This window comes from Sylvia atricapilla, chromosome 6, assembly GCF_009819655.1.
Source record: "Sylvia atricapilla isolate bSylAtr1 chromosome 6, bSylAtr1.pri, whole genome shotgun sequence".
Lineage (NCBI taxonomy): Eukaryota > Metazoa > Chordata > Aves > Passeriformes > Sylviidae > Sylvia > Sylvia atricapilla.
In genome coordinates this window covers 10,667,863-10,692,823 of record NC_089145.1, presented here as the reverse complement: position 1 = coordinate 10,692,823, position 24,961 = coordinate 10,667,863, and the positions used below count along the sequence as shown (strand labels likewise).

At 39.1% G+C, this 24,961-nt stretch overlaps 1 protein-coding gene across 1 annotated transcript in view; it reads right to left on the bottom strand.

Annotated features, from left to right (window-relative positions):
• SBF2 (SET binding factor 2) overlaps positions 1-24,961 on the bottom strand; it is a 230,777-nt gene that overhangs the window by 164,607 nt on the left and 41,209 nt on the right. Inside the window, exon 2 of the mRNA XM_066320756.1 lies at positions 21,985-22,073. Within this exon, the coding sequence (XP_066176853.1) occupies positions 21,985-22,073 (89 nt within the window). The remainder of the gene's footprint in view (positions 1-21,984; positions 22,074-24,961) is intronic.

Genomic DNA, 24,961 nt, shown 5'->3' with positions numbered 1-24,961 from the left:
ATCCGCTGAACCCCCCGTCAGGTTTGCGCCCTGCAAACCTCACATGGAATAAAACACAGAAACACAGCGGATGTAAAAAAAAATATTACGTGAACTGCAGATTACCCATAAAGTTGCCTTTATCTAAATCACATTCTTGTTTGAGGCAAGAGGGCGCAAGTGTAAGTTTCATTTTCATTTCCCTCATGGAACTTTGAATTCACTGAAGTTCTTGAAACAGAAATTAAGCCTGGAATGGTCTTGCCTGAAGCTGAGCATTTCCTTTCTGTAGTGAAAGAAATCTTTAAGTACTAACAAATGGAATATTGAGACATTTTCATTGAGATGCTTTCATTTTCCTCTTTTAATAACACTTTTTCAGGATGGCATATTAAAAAACTACTTCTTTTTAACTAGAAAAAACCAGTTTAATTAGATTTCCACTCTAGCAAAAACACATTTTCACAATTTACAACTTTAAGGTATCTAGGTATCTTTCAATGCAATTCCCACAAAACTTAACATAGGCATTTCATGAGGGCCAAACATACTGTTATGAAGGATGAACAGAGCAACCATTTAATATTTTTATAAAGAAAAATACTGCCAAAAAAGAGGTAAAGAAAATGAGCAAACGGACACACTGACAACGAAACAAATTTCTGGTTAAGATTTCTTTTCCTGAAAATAAAATGATCGTATGATAAAGCAGACAGATTTTCTTCTCAGTCTTTGCAGCTGCTGTTTCTCACCTTCCAAGTGCCATAACTAAATGTGTGCGATGTACAGAAAGGGTTGAACAACAACACGCTGTACACAACCACCTCCCTCACCTCTTCCATGGAAAACATGCTCTCCTTCTAGAAAACATATGTGAAAACATATTCAGACCAACTGTTCATTAACTTTGCCATTTTCACCTTTGCCTTTTCAGTAGACAACCACACTCACCCAACAAACACACCATCTACCGACTAATCAAAATGATTTATTGTAAGAACAGCCACATTGAGTTAATGAAGCATATACACTGTTTCTAGATAGACCTGATAGCAGGTCTGTTGGGAAGAACTTCCAGGCCTTTAATAACTTTTGATCAAGAGATCTGGCAAGCCAGAAGTGGCTTTTCTGCTTCTACAGGTTTCTAGGAACATGCACATTGCTATAAAACAGATGCTGTTGATGAATACCACAAAATCAAGGCACTAAATTACTAAGAAAACATCTTGCATATCTGGCTCTACACATGAGAAAGTGACGGAAACCAAGCGACTGGATGGAGTAATGAAAACCATACCACAACCCATCAATAATTTAAATATTCAGAAGAAAAAATGCATTTTAAAATTAGTTGCTTTCTTCTCCATCTTTTTTCAAATGCAGAGTTGTCAGCTAGGCCACCAGGTAGATCAAAGATCAGTTGATCTTGCAGTAAATACGTCTATCTCCTACAATTTTTTAAAAAGCAATATTTCCAACAAGGTCTTTTAAAAAAGGTGGAATGTGCCCTTTCATTTTGTTAGCAGGCCACAGCAGCAAATGCAGCTGCTGTTTATTCTGGGCAACTGAAGAATATCTGGTACCAACAGCCAGACTGATGGACAACATCCAGAACCAGTTCCCTGATTAAGCACCCTTAGGATGTTGGGCAGAGAGCTGGAAAACAACTCTTCAGTTACCTATAAGGAATCAACTACAAAGTTAATCACAGCAGCTCTGCCCCCTTGCTCAGCAGCAGGACCCTTTTGCAGAAGCTGCTTTAACTGAGATCAAATCTTACTGCAAATCTTCCTTCTCATCATCAACCTCTGCACACTATGATACATTAGGCTGCTAACAACTGTGGGTCCTAAGGGAGGCACTTCAGGAGCTGTAGAGTCCAACCTCCTGCTCCAAATATGATAAACACCAAAATCAGACCAGATTGACTTTATAAGTCCCTGAGCAATCTCGAAAACCTCAAAGGATGGGGACCATAAAGTCTCTTGGACAAATTACTCCAAAGCTTGACTTTCCTTATGATGCAAGCTTTTCCATTGCTTGGCTTACAAGCCCTCTTTCTTCAGTTTACACCCATTGCTTCTTGTTCTCTCATCACATGGCACTGAGCAAAACCTGGCTCCACCTTCTTAACAGCCTCCATATAGATATTGGAAAGTTGCTGTTCAGTCTTCCCAAAGATGTCCCTTCTGCAGTTTGCAGACTCTGCCAGCTCCTGCAGCCTCTCCTCATGGGACAAGTCTCCTGGGCCCTGACCGGACCCTCTTGGCTGCCCTCCTCTAGAACAGCTTCATGGGCATTCATCCTGTATCAGGGGATCCAAAACCAGATGCAGCTTTTCGGATGGCATCTATCAAGTGCTGAGTAAAGGACTGGAATGATCAGCTCCCTCAGGCTCCTGGCTGTGATCCTCTGAATGCCATTTGGGATGCTGCTGGAGATCTTTGCTGCCAGGGCACACTGGCTCACGTTTAGCTTGCTGTCTAGCAGGACCTCGAGGTCATTTTCCACAGAGAGGCTTCCCAGCCAGCCCGTCTCCAACATGAAACACGACACGTGGATCTTCCTTCCCAAACACGGGCTTTGCATTTTTCCCTGATTCATTTCATAATGCTTTCCCTGGCTCACTCCTCCAGCCTCTACAAGCTCCTCTGGATGGCATCCCTGACCCTGAGTGTATAGACTCACACATCTTCTAGTACCAGATTCCAGTATCTGCTGGAAGCCAGAGCCTTGTGGTTTCTTCCTGCAACCAGTGCTAACCAGCTTCTACTGGCTCCTGCAGCAGAGACATTCTTAAATATCAATTCACTTCAACCAAGACACGGTTTGGAGCACCAACAGGTCAGATATTTGAAATGAGACCGTGAAAACAGTGAAACTTAGATGGTAAATACCTGAGTAAATGTATGCTTTTAATGCCAACACCAGAAACAGCACAAGGGAAAATTTTATAGTCATGAATGCACTACATTCTATAAAAAATATGCCCCCAGCACTCACGACTGACTCCCATAATACCTGTTAGCCTATTTGCAAAACTGATGCTAATAAGGATGTTCTAAAGAGCAAATGATAATATCAAGAGTAATGAGTAAACTTACTTTTCAGAACACATAAGGAGTAAATTATCAAGTGTTCATAGTTGAGAAAAAATTGAAGTGTTCATATTTATCTGTAATTCTAATGTCTCATCTGAAATAATTGCTTCCAGAGCCAGCAGGTTTGTGGGTTTGTAATAGAAATAGTATCGCCAGTAAAGGAAAATCTTAAAAAAAATGTTAGAAGAATATACTGCCAACTGAAAGGGAAAAAAAAAATCTAAGAAAAGTACTCTGCCTAGCCATTTCCAATGAATCCACATGAAAGTGTTCACAAAGCCTTGTGGAAATGTACATCAACATATAACAATATTTAACAAGCTTCTTCCCCCTGCTCTACAGTATTACACAATTTTTTTTCTTAAACAGAGTTTAAGACCAAAATTGATTTGATACAAAATAAATACAAAATATCAGCTACTGTTCTGAATAGTGAATAAATTACTGTATTCATTGAATACAATATATTGAGAAAGTATATGTAGAAAGTAAGACAAAAATAGTAAAGAGCACCCCTTGCATTTATGTTGCTTCCATTTAAAGCACGCAATTACTTATTTATATGCATTTTAAAAGCCACAGTAAAAACACAATAAAACTTTCAAAGTCACTGCCGCTTTCACAACCCAGAAATTCTAAAAACTAAGGGATAAAAACTGTCAGATTTTTATTGTACATATATTCATACACATATTCACTCAGTCACACTGACTAAAAGTCAACTCTAACTGTGACCTGTGGCGTTCCAAGGATCAGGTTCATGACCTCAGAGCATTTTAATTCTTTTCTAGATGAGGTTATTAATAATGTTTACTGTAGTTGGAAACATTGCATATAAATTGCAGGCTTGTGCAAAATTTATGGCATGCAGCAGTGAAACTAGAGCCTGAAATCTTAAAAGAAGAAACAACCCCCACCCCAAAGCCCCCTATAACAGTACTTTTGTGCCCCAATAATGCTACAGCTTTTAAGTAAGATCTCTTTTGTTTTCCCACCACAAGTGGGGCAGAGCCTCATCCCAAAAAAGATGTATAAAAAAGTTCAGACAAGCACTCGAGTTTAACAGCACCATGTACAGTCTTCCCACTCTGCTCTGAAAATATCTGTGATATTACTTTACTAAAATACCTGAAATACCTACCATAGCAAGAAAAAATTAACATCCTTCTCATCACCTCAGGTATTTTCAAGAAAGGTACATTATCTTCAAGTAAAACCTGAAGAAAACGTAAACACAGTACAAATATACAATATGTAGTGAAAACATACACAAACTAATTTCAAAGAGGAAGGATAACCACGGGAGGTTTAGTATAGGAATTTCAATACAGTTCCTACTCAGGAAAATTCCGGCAGTGACAAGCAGCCCAAACTCCAGAGTTCTGTTCCAAAGGAACACAAGTGAGCTGGCCACAGGCTTTTACAAAAGCACACTCTTGCCAGCTTGATTGAAAAGTTTAGAGACAAAATCCCTGCTTGGAAAACGTAATTAAAACTTTTTTTTATTCCCCCCAACATTTCAACACTTTTTAATTACATGTTCCTATATCAGCTAGGAATAGAAAAGTCAAGAAAAAAATTGACAGCAAATGCATAAAAACTGAAAGTCCAGCATCCACAATAACCATTCCCTCCTCCTCCTGCCACATCCCAGTGGTGGCCCACATAGCCCTCTTGGTGAGCTGTGCCTAGGCACTGCTCCTTGCAATGTGATGCTGCTGCTCCTCTGCCAGGAAAGCAGCAGGTCAGTCAGACCGTGCTGGGCCAGCCAGGCCACACAACACAGCCCCACTCCAAGCCTCTGCCTCTTTCTCAGCACAGAGAAGTCTCACATTAAGAGAACAGTATTCCAAGACAGAGCCCTACAGTAGCCTTGACCCTCTTTCCACAGAGGACACTCTCACAGTAGGAGTGACCCCAACTTGTAAGGAAAAGCAAGTCCAAAAGGCAGGGGAGTAGGACTATAACTCATACCAGCAAGAATCTGTGGCAATTTGTTTGTTGAAAGTCAACGTGATAAACCTCACGTAGACTTGACTGTTTCTAGTCTAGGAAGTGGTGATGAGTCTAAAGCCTGTTACTGTCAGAGTGCATCACTCAGCACTCATAACAAATCTTAATGATCTTAATAATCATACTCTTTTGAAAACAATCAATTAACTGTCGGGGGGGAAAAGTCCTGTTCAAGATAAGGAAAATAGAAGTACACATAAACTCCAGCAAGTTACAAATAAAACTACATTTGAAAATGACTGAGAAATGTGGCAGAGAAATCTGCTAAGGAATGAAGATCAGAATCATCAAATCATAGAATATTCTGATTTGGAAGGGACCCATCAGGATCAGTAAGGCCAACTTCTGGCCCTGAACAGGACACTTTAATCCCACCATGTGCCTGAGGGCATTGTCCAAACACTCTGGAACTCTGTCAAGTTGGTGCTGTGAGCACTGCCCTGAGGAGCTGTTCCAGTGCCACACTGCTCTCTGGGTGAAGAACCCTCTCCTGATATCCAACCTAAACCTCTCCTGACACAACTTCAGGCCAGTGCCTTGAGTTCTGTCACTGGTGACCAGAGAGGGGAGATCAGTGGCTGCCCTTCCTTGTACCCTTGTGAGGAAGTTTTAACTGCAATGAGGTCTGTCCTCAGTCCCTTTTCTCCAGGCTGAACAGAACAAGCTGACCTCAGCCACCCCTCAAACAGCTTCCTCTCCCACCTCCCAACTCCTCATCTTCATGCCCTCCTTTGGTAACTCTCTAATACCTTTATATTTTCTCCATATTGTGAAAATTCCCAAAACTGCACACGGGAGTCGAGGTGAGGCACCTCAGTGCAGAGTAGAATGGACAATCCCCTCAATTACTATTAAGATATGTCTCATCATGCATCAGCAGAAAGCTTCTAAAAACTGATGATGACAATGGCTAAAACAAGAGCAAAGGCAAAATCCCTCAAAGAGGACTGAAAAAAACATTCTAAGCAGTCTTTCTACGGTATAGTTTCTTCGAGGGGCTCCTGGAGAAGTTCCCAGCACAAAACTGTATTTTGGAGGGGAAGATAGAGAAGATTTCAGAGAACAAAAATGAAAGTATCAGAGAGCATGATTCCAAGTGCTCTATGTTATCAAAATACAAAATTAGATAGCTCAAAATTGTGAGTTTCTGAAGACAAGACAAGATAGGGTTATTGGAAGTAGGCAGATGCTTCATCTGTTTATAAAAGCATTACCAGACTCTTTGCTTGCAAGTAGCAAATGTGCAGAAGATGTCAAATTACAGAATAGTAATCCTACAGAAAAATAAATTACACTGGAAAAGAATCACAAAGGCTTCTTTACAGCTAGATCATAAATCATCCATCTATTAACATCTCTTCAACAAAAGTAAATGGATGATGTACTCAACACAATAGTCACTTACTAAAAAGTCTTTTAGCAGGACCATTCACCAAAAAAACTCTCAATCAAACTGAACAGTCATGGTATAGGAGAACAGTTCCCTTTTGAAGTAATAAGCTATCTTTAAAAGCAACAAAGAATGGTTGATTTTCCCCAAGAGATGCAAATTAGATCCCTACTGGTCTCTGTGCATGTGTTGTAGGGGCTGATTGACTTAGGGTTTTTTGGTTTGGGTTGTTTTGGTTTCTGGGGTTCCTTTTGTTGTTGATTTGGTTTGGTTTTTGGTTTGTTTGGAGGGTTTTGTTTGTTTTCTCCTACAGATAATTTCTGAACATATCACAAACATTCAACAGTAAATTTGTCAAGTCCAGGGACAGTAAAAGACCCTGTAACAGTCAACAGTGAAGTCTTCTGTGATTGTACATGAGAGGGTCTTACAATATCAAGCAGTTGGGTAACGAGGCATTACACATTCCCTAACTGAGAAGGGGAAACCAAAGCTCATGAAAAAAGAATACTGAAGATGCATATGCAATACTACACTTCTTGTTACCACTCAGGAAAGGGAACCTGAAACGTGGTTCACTTTGACCACATTAGCTCAACTATTAACACTGTACTAAACGTATTTATCTGTTCCACTGCTAATTCCTGTTTAAAACACAGCCTTCCAAAATCCATAGGGTTCCCACGGCACTAATACAGGCACTTTAGAAAGGGGAAGGTAGAACACACAGACCAGTAAAACTTTGCAGAAATTGCACTGTCAGCATTTTGCCATCAGTTGAAATTCAAACAAAGTCACAGAATGGTTTGGATTGGAAGGGACCTAAAAGATCTAAGTTCCTGCCCAGGAAAAGAGACACTTTCCACTGTAACAGGTTACTCAGACCCCATCCAGCCTGGCCTTAAACACTTCCAAGGATGGAGCATCCACAGCTGCTCTGGACAACTGTTCCAGTGCCTCATCACTGCCACAGTGAATCTTCCTACCATCTAATCTAAACCCACCTCCCCCCAGTTTGAAGCCATTCCCCCCTGTCCTAACAATGCCTGCCCTTCTAAGAAGTCACTCTCCAGCTCTATTACAGCACCGCTTTCAGGCACTGAAGGCTGCCAGAAGGTAGTTTCCCTTGGCCTTCTCCAGACTGCACAACCCCAGTTCTCTCAGCCTTTCCTCACAGGAAAGATGCTCCAACCCTGTGATCATCTTGGTGGTCTTCTCTGGACTCACTCCAAAGGCTCCATGTCCTTCCTGTGCTAGGGAACCAGAGCTGGATGCAGTGTTCCAGGTGGGATCTCCCCAGAGCAGAGCAGAGGGGCAGAATCCCCTCCCTCACCTGCTGCCCACGCTGCTTTTTGCAGTCCCAGCAGAAAGCACACAGCCCCTGTGTGCACTGTCTCTCCTGCTGGGGTCTGAAACGTGTAGGTGCACTTTGCAAATCTCAGTTACACACTTCTAGATTGCATCTCCAGTTAGGTCTTTCTCCTCTCCCTCTGGATCAGTGCTGGCACAGAGAACTGCAGCCTCTCAAACAAGAAAGCCCAAAGAAGGATTTTCTCCAACTAAAACAAAGTGATAAGACAACTCCTGATCACCCCATTCTTATCTCATTCAGTGCAAGACATCACATACTGTGAAACTGAGACAGCACATTCTTTTCTGCCACACTTAAAGTCAGTCACCTGAAGAGACAGGAGTCATTAAGTTTCCTTCTTTGAACGCCCTTCAGAAACCACTACTCACTTCAAGCCCTCATTTAAATACGGTTTCCACTGGAGTGAGGCTCTTGCAACAGACACCTGAGGCATTACCCATAATAGGTGAAATAGCGCACATAAATACGCTGTTACCTAACTCGCCATAGTAAATTCATACTTTAAAAGGAAAACTTTTAAGTGCTATCATATTTAAGCAATAAGACACAGGAGGGCGTGCATATGCTGTAATGATGACACACCTTAATAATATAAGAAGTATGTCAACTATTATCCCATGCTACACACCCTAAGACGCTTCAGCGTAGATGCCATCTATGTATTTAACAAAAGAAATTAGAAAAGGTGTCTATTTAGTGGCTGATATGCTCAAAATGTTTCATTTTTTAAAAAAAGCCAACACATAAAACATGCCACCAAATACTCTTTTTCAGGTCATGCTTTCCAACCATTTCTTTTCATGATCAAACTACAAATACAAACTGTTAAAAAATTCTTGCACCATTAAAAGTATTCTGATCCGGCAAGAAGTTAAAAAAGGAGAGCCAATGAAAATATGTTTTCTGTAATTTTGAAGTGAAGTGTTCTTGAAAACCTAATGATGAATTTTGAAAGAAAGGTACAGACAAAACCTTTAAGTTCTTCCTTTTTTTTTTTTTCTTTGTTAAACTGCTTCTGTCTTTCTATTTCAATAATAAAAGAAATATTTCAATAAAAACATCCCACTGAGGTTATCTCTGTTAGTTCTCAGTCTGAACTCGGGCTGGAGTTAAGTGGTTTTAGCTGAACTCTTGCACACAATACTACTTGCAGTCTAAAGCCAAAGTCAGCACAAAAATCTGATATTTGATTACATTTTCCTTAATTATATCATTGTCCACCTTGGATCAAACTGAAACCTTTTGGAAAATGTATTATTGAACACTTCATGGAATACTATCTACTTAGCCTTTGCCACACAAAATACAAACATAATTATGTTTGTGGCAGCCAGAATAAACTAAATTTAACACTGATGTGTCTTTACTTTAAACCAAGCTAAAATATATTTAAATATTTATTAATTGCATAGGCTTCCACAGAAGTTATTACTGCAAAACTTTCTTCTCTGGCATAACAACTCAAATAGTTACTTTCTTCAGCTAAGGCACACTAGTACAAAAAACTGGTATCAACAATCTTCCAAGCCTGATCAACCTTTCACAAAGTTATTGCTATTTCATGTATTTCCATTCCCTTAATCACTCTTTGGTTATATAAAATGGAAGCAGTTTCCCAAATCATATGAAATTTTCACAATTGCATTACACAAACCCACAGAAAACTGCAGATCTGTATTTATTACAATAGTCACAGTTTTCCAACTACACAGCTGGAAATGCTGCTAATCTTTTGGATGAAAGACATTCAGACATGAAATGACCAAAACACATCCTTTTAAGTAACAGTATTGATGAAAGCATAAAAAGAATAAAATCTTGCATTTCAAACTAGAAAAACTTCAGCTATACTTATATAAATGATTCATCCATAACCCAAACCAGCAAGTGACTTTTCAGAGTAATTTTTGCTCCTCAGTGCCAATACAATAACTCGCTGTGAATGCTGAAAAGCTGCTCGTGCAGAGGTGGCTGCTGCAAACACACATTGGTCAGAGGAGCAAAATATTTAAATTAGGGGGAGGGAAAGAATGTACTCTCCACCCACTTTTTGCGAGGTCTTGCCAGTTCCTCTGCTTTTTTGGGAGAAGCAGATCAAATCCAATATACAAGACACGAACCAGATATGAAAATGGTCCAACAACAAATCTTCAAAATTGCAAATGCCAACAAGTCTCTACAAGTATATTACCAGGCCAGAATGCAGGAAAATCCTTGTGAAATAAGGTTTTCTGGTATGCAGTTATAGCAAATAATCATGAGGTGATGCCGAGAACTAGACAAATCTGGTATTCAAGGAATGTTAAAAACACTGAGGTCACGAATGCACACTGTAACTTTAGTACTCACTTCTTATCCCACTATTTTGACATTAAATCTAATTCATTCTTCATTCTAAGCTTATAAGCCATGATTTTAATGAACATCTCTCTTGTCCATTGCTATAACACATGTCAAAAAGGAAACAATATAGTTAAAAAATGAAGTGAGGTTGATTCTGCATATGCCATGCACATAACAGGAGTATTGCTTGCTTTTCAAATACTACATTACACCATAGATCTGTCAGCAAACTAAAAAACAGATCTTCTCTCTCAGATCCAATTTTTTAATTTATTTACTTTTTTTCTAAATAATGCTTTCTGTGCTCCTAGCTCACAGGTAAGCCTAAGAAAAAGCACCAAAATCATAACTGCACTGAGCATTTTATTACTATTTGGGTTGATTATAATCCAATGTAATATACTGCATGAATCCACACAAAGCAGTTACATAATCCACCCTTGTCCTACCAGTCTGTTTTACACACACTAGAATGGATTTGTGAACTACCTTTACTTAGATAAAGAGCTAAAACTAATCTCTGAAGACACAGAGACCAGGGGAGGAGAGGGAGAGGGACATGAGCAGGAAGTTAAAGCCATTTCTTATATTAAATTCCGCACTATTTATGGCAGACTGACAACAGAAATACTAGCAGCTCAGTAAAACAGCAGACCATTTTATTTGGAGGTGAGAGGTGTGACTACATATTACATATTATATTAAAATTGCTTTCTTCTTAATTTTATATAGGTACTAGTTGCTTTTGTCCAAGTAACTCGGCAGAAACAAGAACAAAGATATTTTTGACTTGAGGATAACCAGTGACGGTTAGTAACAGGACATGATCTGCTTTTCTGATCTTCTTTCATTGACATAAATACAAGATCATTTCACATCCAAGTTAAGAACCAGCCAGTGTAAAGGAAAGATGAGCAAGCAATTTGGTGACACCTTCATGACAAAATCCAGACAGAAAAGTTTCTTCAAAAGCATCAGTAACCTCTATGTTAGAAACATAAATCCAAGAAAGGCAGGATTGGCAGCAGGAGGAATTTGCTCTTTTTCTAGGGAAACATGCAGAGAGCAGGTGATATTTTAAAGGATACAAACCCACAAGACTTGTGATGTCAAGTCAGGGAAGCTAAAGCTCCAAACACCATCCAAGAGAAGGTCTGGGTGTCAGAGTTCTCCCTCTTTGCCTCGTTCACTCCACAGCTCAGATTTAATTAATTGCAGGCTGAGCAAGAGCTAGCAACTGTGCAAGGATCACCAGCAGCATTAGAGCAAGTAGAGCCTGAACTGCCTCCTCTCCAAATCTGCAAGCTGAGGCTTCAGAGTCATACTAGCAGCCAGCTGAAATGCTTCATTTATTACTCTACTTCTGATAAAGAAATAAACTTTCTTTTTTAGTTTTTGCTGGTATCCATATCAGCTAAATAAAAGCACCTGTTTGAGAGATGCTTTGACAGTGTGTCCTTGAAGAACACAGACACTGCAACCCAAGAGAGGATCTCGTAGCAACATTAAAGTTCTAACACTCACCATTAGTAGTCATCCTAAAAATCTGCCACTTCTGAAGGTTTTGGCCTGCACTGCTTTATTTCTGACATCCACAGAGCAATGAGGACAGAGGAAGAAGGAAAGGTTTTGCTTGGAGCAGTCCAGGTAAACTGCTGGCAAAACTTACTGGTTCCACACTTGGAATTCATTACCAGAAGCCCATGCTCGTGGCAGATCCCCACACAGGAGAAGTTCAAAGACAAAAATTATTCTTGATGACTTGCCCTAAAATAAGGACTTACAAGTCACATCTGAAGAGAGTCATATTTTTCTTCTTCCTCTGAATACAAACTGCATTTTGTATATGTATTTGCATATGTATTTGGATGCCTATAAAAGCACATTATTTCTTTACTCTTTTACCTTAATATGACCAAACTCAAATGCCTGTTACAACAAATGTATAGAAAATTATTATTTATTGACGTCTACTTAAAAATAAGATTTCTTCAGTAAAATTCTCATAGTCATTCACCAAATCCATACTGAAATTAGGATCAGAGCCATATCAGAAATTATAAAATACTACATTACTAAAGAATAACACAGGAGAAAGAAAGCCATCTAAATACCCTAGCTACATTTTGTATCTTCTAACCTTCAAGTTCATTCATAAACTACTTCTTTTTCCAACTAAAAATGCCAGGTTTTGTGTAAAAGAAAACAAATTGTTACTTGTTACTGGGATCTAGACAAGAGTCCAAAAAGGTTGTACAATAAAACCTGCAAATTTCAAAGTGGTTCTGCCAATTCCATGCAATCAGTCAAACGCTGTACTGAAACAACATCAAGCAGTGTTTGTTTTACAAACAAACAAAACCTCATCCCAACCTCAGGATTTCTAAATTGAGCTCTGTTTGAGACTTCAGTTAGTGGTGGTGCTGGAGGCCAACTGGCTACTTCTGTAATTTGTTACAAATTTTAAAAAAAAATTGGTAATAAACTTCCAAGACCTTTGCCAAGGACTCTGCATGGCACAGCCTCAGTCAGACACTGAAGCACTGAATCAGCTGCTTTTGCATTGTTATTTGCAGTGTCAGGTGTGTGCCTGGAGCCACTCTGACCTGTACAGAATCTGGAAACCAGAAATTATACCAACTGGGAACTGCAGAAAGCCTCTGCACTGAGCTTTGCTTGGCTTCAAACTGGATAATGCAGTGATAAATTGAGCTATGGCCCACAGAATGCACAAACTGTGAAGTATCATCACAAGATTTACTAATGTTGTTTTTTGTTCTTTGGTGAATACAATTAAGACACACCTTCTATAATTTATTATGAATAAGCACTTACACTGTATAAAGGCTTCAGAAAAGTTTTCACGTTTCAGAAGCCAATTTTTAAAACCACTAAGATGATTTAAGCCAGCAGAAGAAACCTGCATCAAAACACAACAAAATTTATGTAGAGTACAAACTAAAAGGTCGGTCAAATTGGGGAGTTGGGGGAATATAATGATTTACAAGTACTACTGATTAGAACTGCTTAGCATGAAAAGTATCAGTTTGAACAGCACACAAACCACTAACAAATTTGTTCAGGAAGAAAAAAAAAAGTAGAATACCCTTTATTTTCCATTAATCTGTTTTCTTGAACTATTAGAAAACATTCCAAAGTGATTTACAGTCATAGGAATCAACTTCACAGATAAATTATTTCTGGATTCCCAGAACACATTCAACGACCCGGTTCAAGTTTCACAATCTTGTCTCCAGCCCAACAGACTGTGTTTGATTAGATGCACATCATCTGCCTTTTCTGCTCCTTCGCACAACCCCAGAGAGGATCGCTTTGTGACAACTGGATAGATGGTTATAAATTTAACACACAACACTCTTGCTGGCTGGCTTTCTCCAAAACCACACAAATTCTCAGCTCCCTGCATAAACACACAGAAAAACCAAACCAACCAAACACAAAAACCCCAGAAACGTCAGTCAAAAACTTTGTCTAAATTACAGCATTTCAAGTGTAAAAGAAGTTCCGACCTCTTACAGAAAGCTAATAGAAAATGTGTAATAGGGAGCTGAAAGAAAACATAGAAGTTTTAAACAACAAACTGGAAGGTGGTTCTGAGGTAATTCAGTAGTTTTCACGATTGTTACATTTGTCCAATTCTCTCTCTTCCTCTCTGGTAGTTACAGGAAGATGACCCAATGGTGACACAAAGTTTGCTGTACTTAACAGCAAGAGCAAACACCTCAAAATCTGCCCCCAGAGACCAGGTCTCATCTCCCATCGTAATCCACAATACTTCTTCATTCATCTTCATTCTGATGTCCCAGTCTGGCACCTTCCCGTGGCTCTTTCTTTAGAGAAGCAAAAGAGCAGACACACAAGAGAGCCAGGGCTTGGCCTTCCATATTAACAAATCTAAGAACCTCAGGAGATCATCCAAGCATTTCCCCTTTGCATGTCATACTCTTAGCCTCACATGTCATTCTCCATCAGAAAGAAATAATAGTGCTCAAAAATTTCATTCTAAATAGCATGAGCTCCATCTGTTTTAACATCTATTACTGTTTACACTGAATTCTTTGCTAGATAATCCATCCATTCACTCACTATATTCTCAAAGGACACGGAGAACAGTTTATCTCCATTTTATTTATCAGAAGTCTTCTCATGTCTAACCTCTGGCCATCTCAGAATAGTGCTTACCTTGACTCTCTGATTCATGCTGAGCTCACCTTTGTTATTTGTGGAGACAGCAGATAGGGAAATGTAGACACTGTACACAACTACCTTAGGTACAGCCATCTGCAGACGGCACAAGGGAAAACTGGAAACGGGAGTTTCGTATATCAACAGAACTGGATGTTGTAGTGCACACAAATACATTTCAATTCATTTCTGTGTGGTGGAGTCAACATAAAATCAGTGCTGTAAACCCAGAAGGTGCAGCACTCACAAGAGTTTTGACTGACTTAGAAATGTATACACTGGTTTGTGTCTTTCCAAATATGCTGCTCTTTTGTTGCTTGTATTTCACACTTGCATGGATTTGAGCTCATATAGAATTATTCTGAAATAATCTTCAGAGATGATCAGTCCAAAGCGGAATAGGTCACTTAGGCTAAAGAACCTCCTCTGATGTTAAGGACAAGCTCAGCTTTTCAAAAACATGTGGCACTTTACAGTCATGTGCTGCATTCATCCAAGTTAACTTTCAAGTATTAACTAACATTTTTGGAAAAACACAAAGCACATCCATAACCGGGCTATTCATAAAGTTGAAAATAATTAAAACCATAATTTTTTCCCCATCATTTTTGCTCTCACATATAAAACAATAGGATTTCTGCTTTTCAGTTTTGGTTTCTAGAGATACAGCCCATTTTCATATCATGTGTTTGAGATGCATGTTGCTCTCCCTGTTCAGTCAAGAGTGTTTCTAGAACTTTTTTTTTTTTAAAACAAGGAACAACAAAAAAAATTTAATATTCTAAATTCAGAACCTTCAGGAAAAGCAGGATCTCCCAGGAGACTTACCACAGACAAGCCTGTAAGTTATAAGGTGGAAATACCAAGACACAGAGTTTTGTGAATGGTTCAACCTCATGACTTAACTGGGGGTCTCAATCTCCTCTGCAGACTATTACACAAAAGCCCCAAAGCAGAGACTTGGGAAGTGCATGTTGCAGTCTTTCTTCTGATTTTTAAACAAGAGGAGAAAAACTTATGGAGAGGTAAGAAAGCCACTGAATCACACACAAAGCTTGGGTGGACAAGACCATCTCGTGCAGTCGGGTATTATCTGTGAAGATGACAGACATGAACAAAGAAAACCAACCCACATAATTCTGTGATTCTAAAAACATCTGCACTTCTTAAGAAAGCTTCTAAAAACAGCTTTCTCTTCCAAAAGATCTGAACTTAAAATGGAAGTGTGTGGATCTTAAACCATGATAGATGCAAAAAAGGTTACACTTCAATATACCCCGCTGAAAGATTAGAGAGTTGAAAAAGAGTTGATACGGCAAACTTCAATATCTTGGTGTTTCTTCACCAAGGAAGGTGAAGGTGTCACTTCAATATTTTCCCTTTTCTACCAAAACTGTTGACTGTAGTGCTCTGATAAAAAAAAAGGGTGGATGAAGTATATTAATTTGAATCCTTTAGTTAAGTGAGACAATGTTATACTCTGTGTTATACACACAAGAACTACTTGCAAGTAATTAGATACCAATATCAAACTATTTTACCACATTAGTCTACAAAATCCAGAAGCTAACATCCATTCAGTAAGAGCAATTTCTAAAACCAGGATGTAGCTGTTTAACAGCACAGCAGAAATGTAACTATAAAACACACCACATAAATGGCACTCTAAGTTGTCTAGTGGAGGCTGATATGTTCAAAGAATATAAGCTGAGTCCAGAAACACTCTGACCAAAAAAAAAAAAAAAAATCACTGTACTTTTGTTATTATCTGTTTCCTACTAAGTGCTGAAAGCACCTGTTCTGTAACATGAGAGTAAAAACAACACAATGCATTTTTAAGTGCTACACTGAGCTCTGCCGTGAGTCGTTCATTGAAGAATTAAATACATGTAATGAGTCTTAAGAGGTTAAAAACATTTGAAGGGAAAGAGGGGCAAAAAACATCCCCACCAAACAAAAATCTGTGCAGTTGACCAGGTGCACTGAAGGTTAAAATGAATGCTGTAGAAAGCTCTTTATTCAGGTCCTTAAAAGCATTAATGTTTGAGAAAAATTGGCTTACAGATCAGCTAGCTAAGACTGAAGCATTTAAAGATTAACTCCCTTAAAACTTTAATCACTTCAGGCCTTAACTGTCTAATCTGCAATCCTAGTTGTCTCTTATGTCTTATTTAAAATAAGTAGTGAAAAGTTCAAGCATCAGATTTTTTTCTCAGAAAAGAGGCCTTATACCAAGGTGGTAAAACAAAAATAATACAAAGAGATCAGCACTTTAATTTTAGAAGTATTGCTTTTGACTAAATGTGTAATGATTTCCATAGACTCTGCAATGGAAATTTTCAGAAGTTTAAGAGTTCTGTAAAACTTTTCTAGTTTAAAATCTGGCCTTCTTTTAAATGTCTTCAGTTGAGTACAACTTTGAAGACAAATGAGCTAGATTTTGGTGGGGTCTTTTTGATAGCTTTTTCTTCCCATTCCAACTCTAAAGCTCCAACAGAAGTAAATATCAGTTCAGATCTCAGCGGTAGAGCTGTAATTCATAAATTATGTATGCAAAAACGAAGTGGAAATTTGTACAAGACCAACTAGATCAGCCAAAATACAAATACACTTTGAAAATACCATTCCTTACTCTCATTTGTTTGCGGTTTTTTGTAGCTCAGGTTAGTTGGAATTTCAAAGTTGAATCCAGTTTTTCATAAAAGATGTATTTCACATCCATTTAAGAGTTCATGACTCAAGCAAAACAAAGGTGCAAGGGCTGTACACAAAGGAGGAATGAGCTGATTCCAACAACTCCTCCTTTGGAAGGCAACTCTCCAGATCCCAAAAAGACATGTGCAGCCTCTCCTTCTACCTTACTGTCAAAACACATGTAAGTGGTCTTCAAATGGTTATATTAAATAGCACTTTTTACCAATTAAAAAATACATGTCATAATGTAAGGAATTCTTTGGACAGGCGATTACCTTGTCTAGAAATAAGTGTTAATTTCTATACTTGACCACACTTGAAATCCAAATTACTAAATCATGACACTACTAGTAACAACACCCCCAGTTACAGTGGAAAATTTCCTTCCCTGCCATTCACAAACTGCAGAAGCAGATCACAGCCAGTTTAAACTCCAGACAATGTAACTGTTTCTAAGATGACTTTCACTGGCCTCATTATGAGCAGCCTCCCAACACTGAGTAATGAGATGACACTTAGTTTAGCTAATTTAGCCCTGGGACAAAAATGACTTTGCAGTGTAACATTACATACCAAAGCTTCCTCTGATGTGTAACTAATTAAGATGTCTAGAAAGTTACACAGTGGAATTAAAACTGCATTAGAAATAAGAAAAACATGCAAAAATGTAAAGCTAATTCATTCAACCAACATACACTCTCATGCATTCTTTCTACAAGCAAGAACAAGAAGTTTGACTGTCCTGATCTTACACTGCTCTATATGTCTCAGCTGACTTTTCAGGGTTATTTTTACACTTAAGCTACATCTGAAGAAACTTCTCAGAAACAGACTATGGAGAAGGATACCCAAACACATTTAAAATATCATGGGGGAGGCAGCCATCAGATTGGTATGTTCTAACTGCATTCTTTCAAAAATCAGTGATTGAAATGCTTTTCTGAGCCAAACACTTTATTAAGAAGGAGCACAAATCTCTCTATACCCCTCAAAGTCAGCTTACTTCCATGGAACTAGAAGAAACTTACTCTGACTAGCATTTGTCAGTAAACTGCAGATGGACTGCTACTTGTCAAGTAAAATGAAGATGCTTAGATTCTAAACTGAAATTGTTCCTTATATTTCTCTTGAATCACCCACAAAATGTTCTAGCAAACTGAAGAAGAGCATTTTATTTCTTCTGAAGTAACACTCAATATGTATGATATATAATATTAAGAAATAGGATATCTTATTCACAGTTACATCACATAATTTAACTAATGGCAAAAAAGTCTTCAGGCTCTTAGCAATTACTTTAATTACCAATAATCCATTGCAAAAGACTTTTGTTTCACAGCAATTTGCAGGTGGCTTATCAAAATTTCTGCACTCAGTTATAAACAGAACCAAGTTTAAAGCTGAGAAGCCTTCAGTGAAATGGCAAATGCAAAAAGTGTAAGGTTATGAAAAATCTCTTTAGGTAATTTCAGGGGATGCAGACAAGTAGGAGGTGTAAGAAAACACTGACCAAGATCTCCTGACAGCATTATTCCATCTCAGCAGAGGGAATGATGCTGTCAGGAAATGGGTTTGCTCACCACTGACAACCAGAAGACACACAATTTATTGAACAAGACAAATCAAAGTCCTTGACCTGAATAAAAGTGAATAGACTATATTTCTGTTGAATTCTGGACAATGTGTTTACTCCCAACCTCATGTACAGAACACAGTATCATGCTGCTCACATAAAAATAGGCACAGTTGAAGTAACTCGTAATCCCTTAATCCAGAACACACACACACCAAATACAACACCCTCCAGTGATGTTCAGACTCCAATTACGTTTTATAATGATCCAATTCTCTATATATTTGTGTCAAATTACCAAAGCTGCAAACACAGTCAAAGTGAAAGGTGAAATTGGGTGATCCCTCCTAAAGAAGACGCTCTCAAAATGATCCCTTTTCACTCCGTCAAGGGCAGGTCTAGTCGGCCCAGTTTGTCTCACAGGAGCCTGTCTATCAAAAGTGGACTAAAAAAAAAAGTTAAATACTATTTGATTTCAGTTTTCTTATTTAACTTCAAAATTATCTACACAACTCCACTCTTTACATTACCTAATTATGTCTCAGAAATATGATCATATGAATTCAAACCTACAAGGATTGGGGCACATTCAGGGTTGGCAAAGACAAGAGCCATCCAAAAATCTCTCAGAGGATTTTTGTCTATCAGTTTTCAGGTGGAGCTTGGACTAATGGCACCTCTACAAGCTACAAAGACCACAAGGGCTCCCAGAAGGCATTTTCCATCTTAAAGCACTAAGTGCTTTAAGTGTGCATAGCTCTTCTTCACTATTTCCCCCTTGTCCTGTTCCATGAAATACCATTAACAACACGAATAGGACGAAACTATTCGATCATTTAGGGACACAGTGGAGTTCTCCCTGCTGGAGGTTTTTGAGATGAGATGGGACAGGGTGGTAGGATAATCTCAGCTATGCTTCCTTTCCCATGAAAGGCTGGACCAAAGAACATTTCCAAGGTCCTTTCCAGCCTGAGCTCTTCTGTGATCTGTGGATAGACCAGCCATTACATGTCAATACAAATTACCCCCTTCAACCTATCTTATTTGGCAAAAAAATTAGAAAAATTCCACAAAAAATGTCTAAATTGTCAGGCAATGAATTCACAAAAGAGCTGAGAGGGGTGGGGAGAAGTCAGCAGCATACTGAGATCATCACCAACAATCAGCTGAAAGTTTTCACAGCAGAACAACCTTTGGAAGAAAACAAAATTCAAACAGCCAATCTCCCTTCAATCCTACCATGAAGCACATGAAAAGATTTGGCCTTTTCCTTCATGAGAACATAGAGAAGAGAACTTGGCACATTTTTCAGATACAAACCATGGCTTTTTTTCCATTTAATAAAAACCATACAATTTCATACAGATCTTTCAAAGAAGAGGAAGTACATTTAAGAGGATATTAACTCAAACTTCTCATAGAATTATGTGCTATTAATAAATATATCTCTCTTCACTCTCATATCAATTTGTCAACTAGTCTATTCTTACCTTTTTCCCCATCTCTTTCTCCTTAAGGCTTGCTTTTTACCCCCTTAAGGATATTAAACCTGCCCTTAAGGCGACAAACAGAACATGGTAACTCAGCTTTTCTTCTTTCCTTTCCATGAATTAATGTTGATTCCTCTTGGACTCATCCAAAACCTTGAAAAAATTTCCTACCAAAATCTGACTTTGATAAGTGATTTACTTTAAGACTTGACTTTTGCAGTATCTCTAACTCCTCAATCTTCATTAACTAAAATTTTATTTACCACACTTGGAAAGCAGATCAAAACTTGACTGATTTCGCCAACTGGCTGAATCAATGTTCTTGAATTGTGAGATTTTGTTTTATTTGGAAAGTTTAAAGTCTTAAGGGCTTTGCCTAATAAGTCATTTGAGAACCAATACAGAAATAACATTTTGTCCCATTAAAAAAAAAAACAACAACTTCCTTTAGAAAGGTAAAATCCTACAATCAAACTTAAATGGAACATAACACCTGGGCACAGATTAACATGCACTGCTTCAAGAGGAGCTGTGCTTTTATTTATTTCCCATCCTCACAGATGGTCAGACCTGTTGCTTTCTGTGAAGGAGGTGAGGAGGATCTGTGTGACAGAGTAAATCTTACCATGACTCAGCCTCTGCAGTTGTCTGAGGCAAGACCAGCCCTCCTGGTTGAGCCTTGGAGCTTCCCCCATTTCAGCAGAGCTCAGCATTGCCAAATCTGCTGTTATGCAAGTGCACCACAGAGGCTGCAATTCCCCATCCCGTGGGTGAGAAATCGTGCTCACCCCAATCATGGGGGCACGGCAAGCCCTGAAACCCCAGGCTGTGAAGAAATGAAACCACAGAGGCAGAGAAAACGAGCACTCAGCTGTGTACACCAGCTCAGGGTGCCAATGCACCAGGGAGAGAGCAGCAAACAGCAGAGTCCCCTGCCCTGCCTTCCATGGAGTGCACAGCACACAGCAATGGCTCAGAGCAAGGAGCTGAACACTGCCTGAAAGGTACCAGATTGATAAAAGCCTGCTCTGTTTGCTGTATCTGTGCAGTAAACTCAGAGAGGAATCCGTGTCTTTGTCCTCTGCAGCTGATTTTGCCCCGCGGTACAAAGACTCCTATTGCAACACTTCCCACAGCCCATCTCCTCCTCTAGCTCATCCTGTCCCAGAAGTTGCTAAGTTCATGGCAGTAAAAGTTTCAATCTGACTTCTCAGAAGCTTCATTATGTTATATGACACAGTCCTTCAGTTCTCTTCAGGATTTTTAGAGACAGTCGAGTGAATCCCTGATCCAGATGAGTGAGAGGCACCTTTTCATTGCATCCCACAAGTAGCGACCAAGGAAGGCAAAGAAGCAGCACCTTGGGAATTCTCTGTTTAAACTAGATCCCTGCACACCAGCCTTGCTGACCATCTTAATCAATCCAGTTTATTGGGATATTAATTTCTTCTTCAATCTACATTATACAAATATGCATTTGTAATTATCTGAATGTGATAGTGAGAAGACATCTGTCATCTGAAGGCTGCTCACAAAGACACAGGGGCACAAATAAGCATTTCTTTTAAACACACTGTTAATACATTTGCAGCAGACATTTTCTATATTCTAGGAATATTTACTTAGCTGTGCATACCAGAACAAATTGTCTTCTGTTAGCCAAAATTCTTGTTCTTAAACCTATTATCTCTCCCCTCTGCTCACTAATTTCTACCCACTCCCTGTTGGGTTAAACGACACAGATGATTACACGAAGGCAGATGTATCCTCCAACTGCAAGTGAAAGAAATTTGAAAAAATCACAATATGTAATGCAAACTTACCAACTCTATTCCCTGTGGAAAAGGAGTGTCTTCCCAGTCCTTCTGGGGAAATCTTTGTATTATCTTCCCCAAACCTTCAGTTGGTCCTGCTGAAAGACAAAATTCAGTTACTTAAAGGCAAACTGGGGGAACTGAAATCACTATATATTTGAGAATAATTGCAAAATATACCAAATATTACTAAGGTTTTTGCCACAAGAGGCAGAACACACTCCTCAAATGTGTCTTGCAAGTCATATAATAAATACAATCTTAACATTTTCCAGCAGTAACACAAGGAATCACTACACAAAATGAAGCCACAAGCTGCATCCAGCCTCTGCCTCTCATGCATGTTTTCAAAATGACAGATGATTATTGATAATTTCGGCCTCTCTCTACAAACAGTAGTGAGTGAAAGACTAATAAAATGGATAATTTTATTATCAATGGATAATAAAATTATCCAGTGATACTTAAAATAGAAAGCCAAAGTTTCTCAAGAAGCAGTCTTTCAAAAGTAGCCTATAGATTGAAACAAGTCTGCAGATGAAAACTCCACATGATTAATCCAGGACACACTAGCTCTTTGCCAATATTGCTCACTGGTTTTCTTGGACAAGTCAGCAGTGGTTTTCCACACAGAAAAATGTGAAGAAAAGCTGGTAATTTCTGATAACTTTTCTGATGCAACTGTCTTCTTTTTTTACATGTTCCTTTTTTTGGAAGCAACAGTGCTATAGATAAATTTTGGAAACCACAAATACACCACAACCACGGCACTGTGTCATCCTGAACAGTACAGGAATGCATGTACAAACAGGATTCTTGTTTTTCCCCTTCTGAAATCCTGCAGTAAATATTGAAAAAACCTTTCCCTAACATCCAACCTGAACCTCCTCTGACTCAGCTTCAGGCCATTCCTGCAGGTCCTGTCATTGAGAGAGAAGAGATCAGCGCCTGCCTCTGCTCTTCCCTCATGAAGAAGCTGTAATTTCAATGACCCCCAGGTCCCTTTCCAAAGGGCTGCTCTCCAGGATGCCTCATTCTTCGTACCAATGGCAAAGTTGAAATCTGCAACCATTTAAAATACCTTTTGATAGCTGACTCCCTGTATCTAATTGAATCATCTTTTCTCTAAAGTCACATCACAAAACCTTGAGATGAAGCAGTAAAATTGTTAAACATTTTCTTGTCAAATTCTCAAAGCTATACTTGGTATTATGAAGCAGTCCAATTTATGCATTAGTAGTAGCAGTCCATATGTGTTGCCTCCTCTGCAGACACCCAGGCAGCAGCAATGAATACATTACTCTCCCAGCTTCACCATAAAAAAACCATTCTCAGTCTGACACAACTCAAGTCTGCTAGCATAAATCAGTGTGACAGTGAAAAAAAAATAGGCTTCCTCTAAGCTTCCTGCTAATTTACAGTTTGAGTTTGCTGCTGTCTTGAAACCCACAATACATCTTACAAGACATTTAGGCAGAACCAATCTGATGGATCAGTAAGGAGCGTTTTCTCCAGTTTGTGCATATTTACACTTAACCTTGTGTGATTGTCTCTTGGGAATAATCTCAGAACAGATGTTCTTGGTACAATGGACATACAGACTACAAAGAACAGAACTCCCCAAAGCAATCTTACCCCTAAGGTAGCACACACTGTGGCTCCCAAGGGCAGCCTGCTGATGAAGTGCAATCACACGGGGGTAGCTATGAGTTCTACGCATGACATCAGCAAGTTAAAAGCCAAAAGAAGCATCATGTTCTAGAGAAGCTGCAGAGATGCTCAGAAGGCAGAGCTAGGATGCGCCAGAAGCCGAGGAACAAATACAGAGATGGCTACAGCTGCAGGTTCTGTAAGGAAAAGGGGCTTTCTATTAGACTGTAATAACTGATCAGGGTCCAGTCATTGATACCACTGTTGAAGTGCTCCCCTCACATACTCAGAGCACTTCCACTCCTTTATGCAGACAGCAGGAGTGACTGTGGAGTAGGTGACTGCACAAAGGTTCCTTCACTGACTCACAGTCAGAACTCCTCCCCTTGTTGAGTTCAAGTCTCAAATTACCACATTATCTGCTTATCCTAAATCATATCTCTGTCAAATCTCTTCTTCCTCCAGTTGTTCTAGGGCTGGCAGGTGGCACAAGGAAGAGACAGCAAACAAATGCATCCAAGGCAGCAGTGAGCACAAACACCCTGCAGGCAGAGCACAGCCTGGGGATGAGAGGCCAACAGCAAGAAAGGACCACGCTGAACAGAGATATCCAGACTTCCTGGAAAAGGAAGTATCAAAGAATTACAGCAGCAAACAGCCCCTGCTATGTACACGCTCCCTAAGTTTCTCTGTGGGAACACAGGTGACTTTTTTTTTAACTCTGAATCCAGTTCACAAAAGACTGAGACCTCTGACACTACCAACTACACTTATAAATAATGACATCCAGGAAAGTAACTCAAAATTTCTTCTACTTCCTCATGTTCTGAAGCTATCAATCCTTCTAGTTCTCTTTTTACTTGACTGCTACAAAGACTCTTCCTACATTACAGTATAGGAAGCTCTTAATTCAGAATTGAGAGATGTACACTCATTAAAAAAAGGTTTTTAATATTCTCTCCTTTATGTCAAGACCTTATCAGGTTTTTTTTAGTTTGCTTTACTTAGGTGACTCATGCTGGCCACCAGAGTTATAGAGTTTTCTGCATGTAATTCCATTTTATTTTCAGAAGGATTCGAAACCTCCACAGGAATCTACGTGAAGAAAATGATGCGCCTCTGAACATTTTCTGAAAAAGCCAGGCTGAACTTCTTATGCTGCCTGAACTCGCACTTCAGGTCACCTCTGGGATCACAGAGAAATCACTGCACACAGAGGACCTCCCTCCAAGAGGTGCAGCCACACGTCCCCCTCCTTGTGTCCCCAGAACCAGCCTGATCCCACTGCTGGGACAACACTTGGAAACCAAAAATGCTTTCTAACTAACTATCTCTA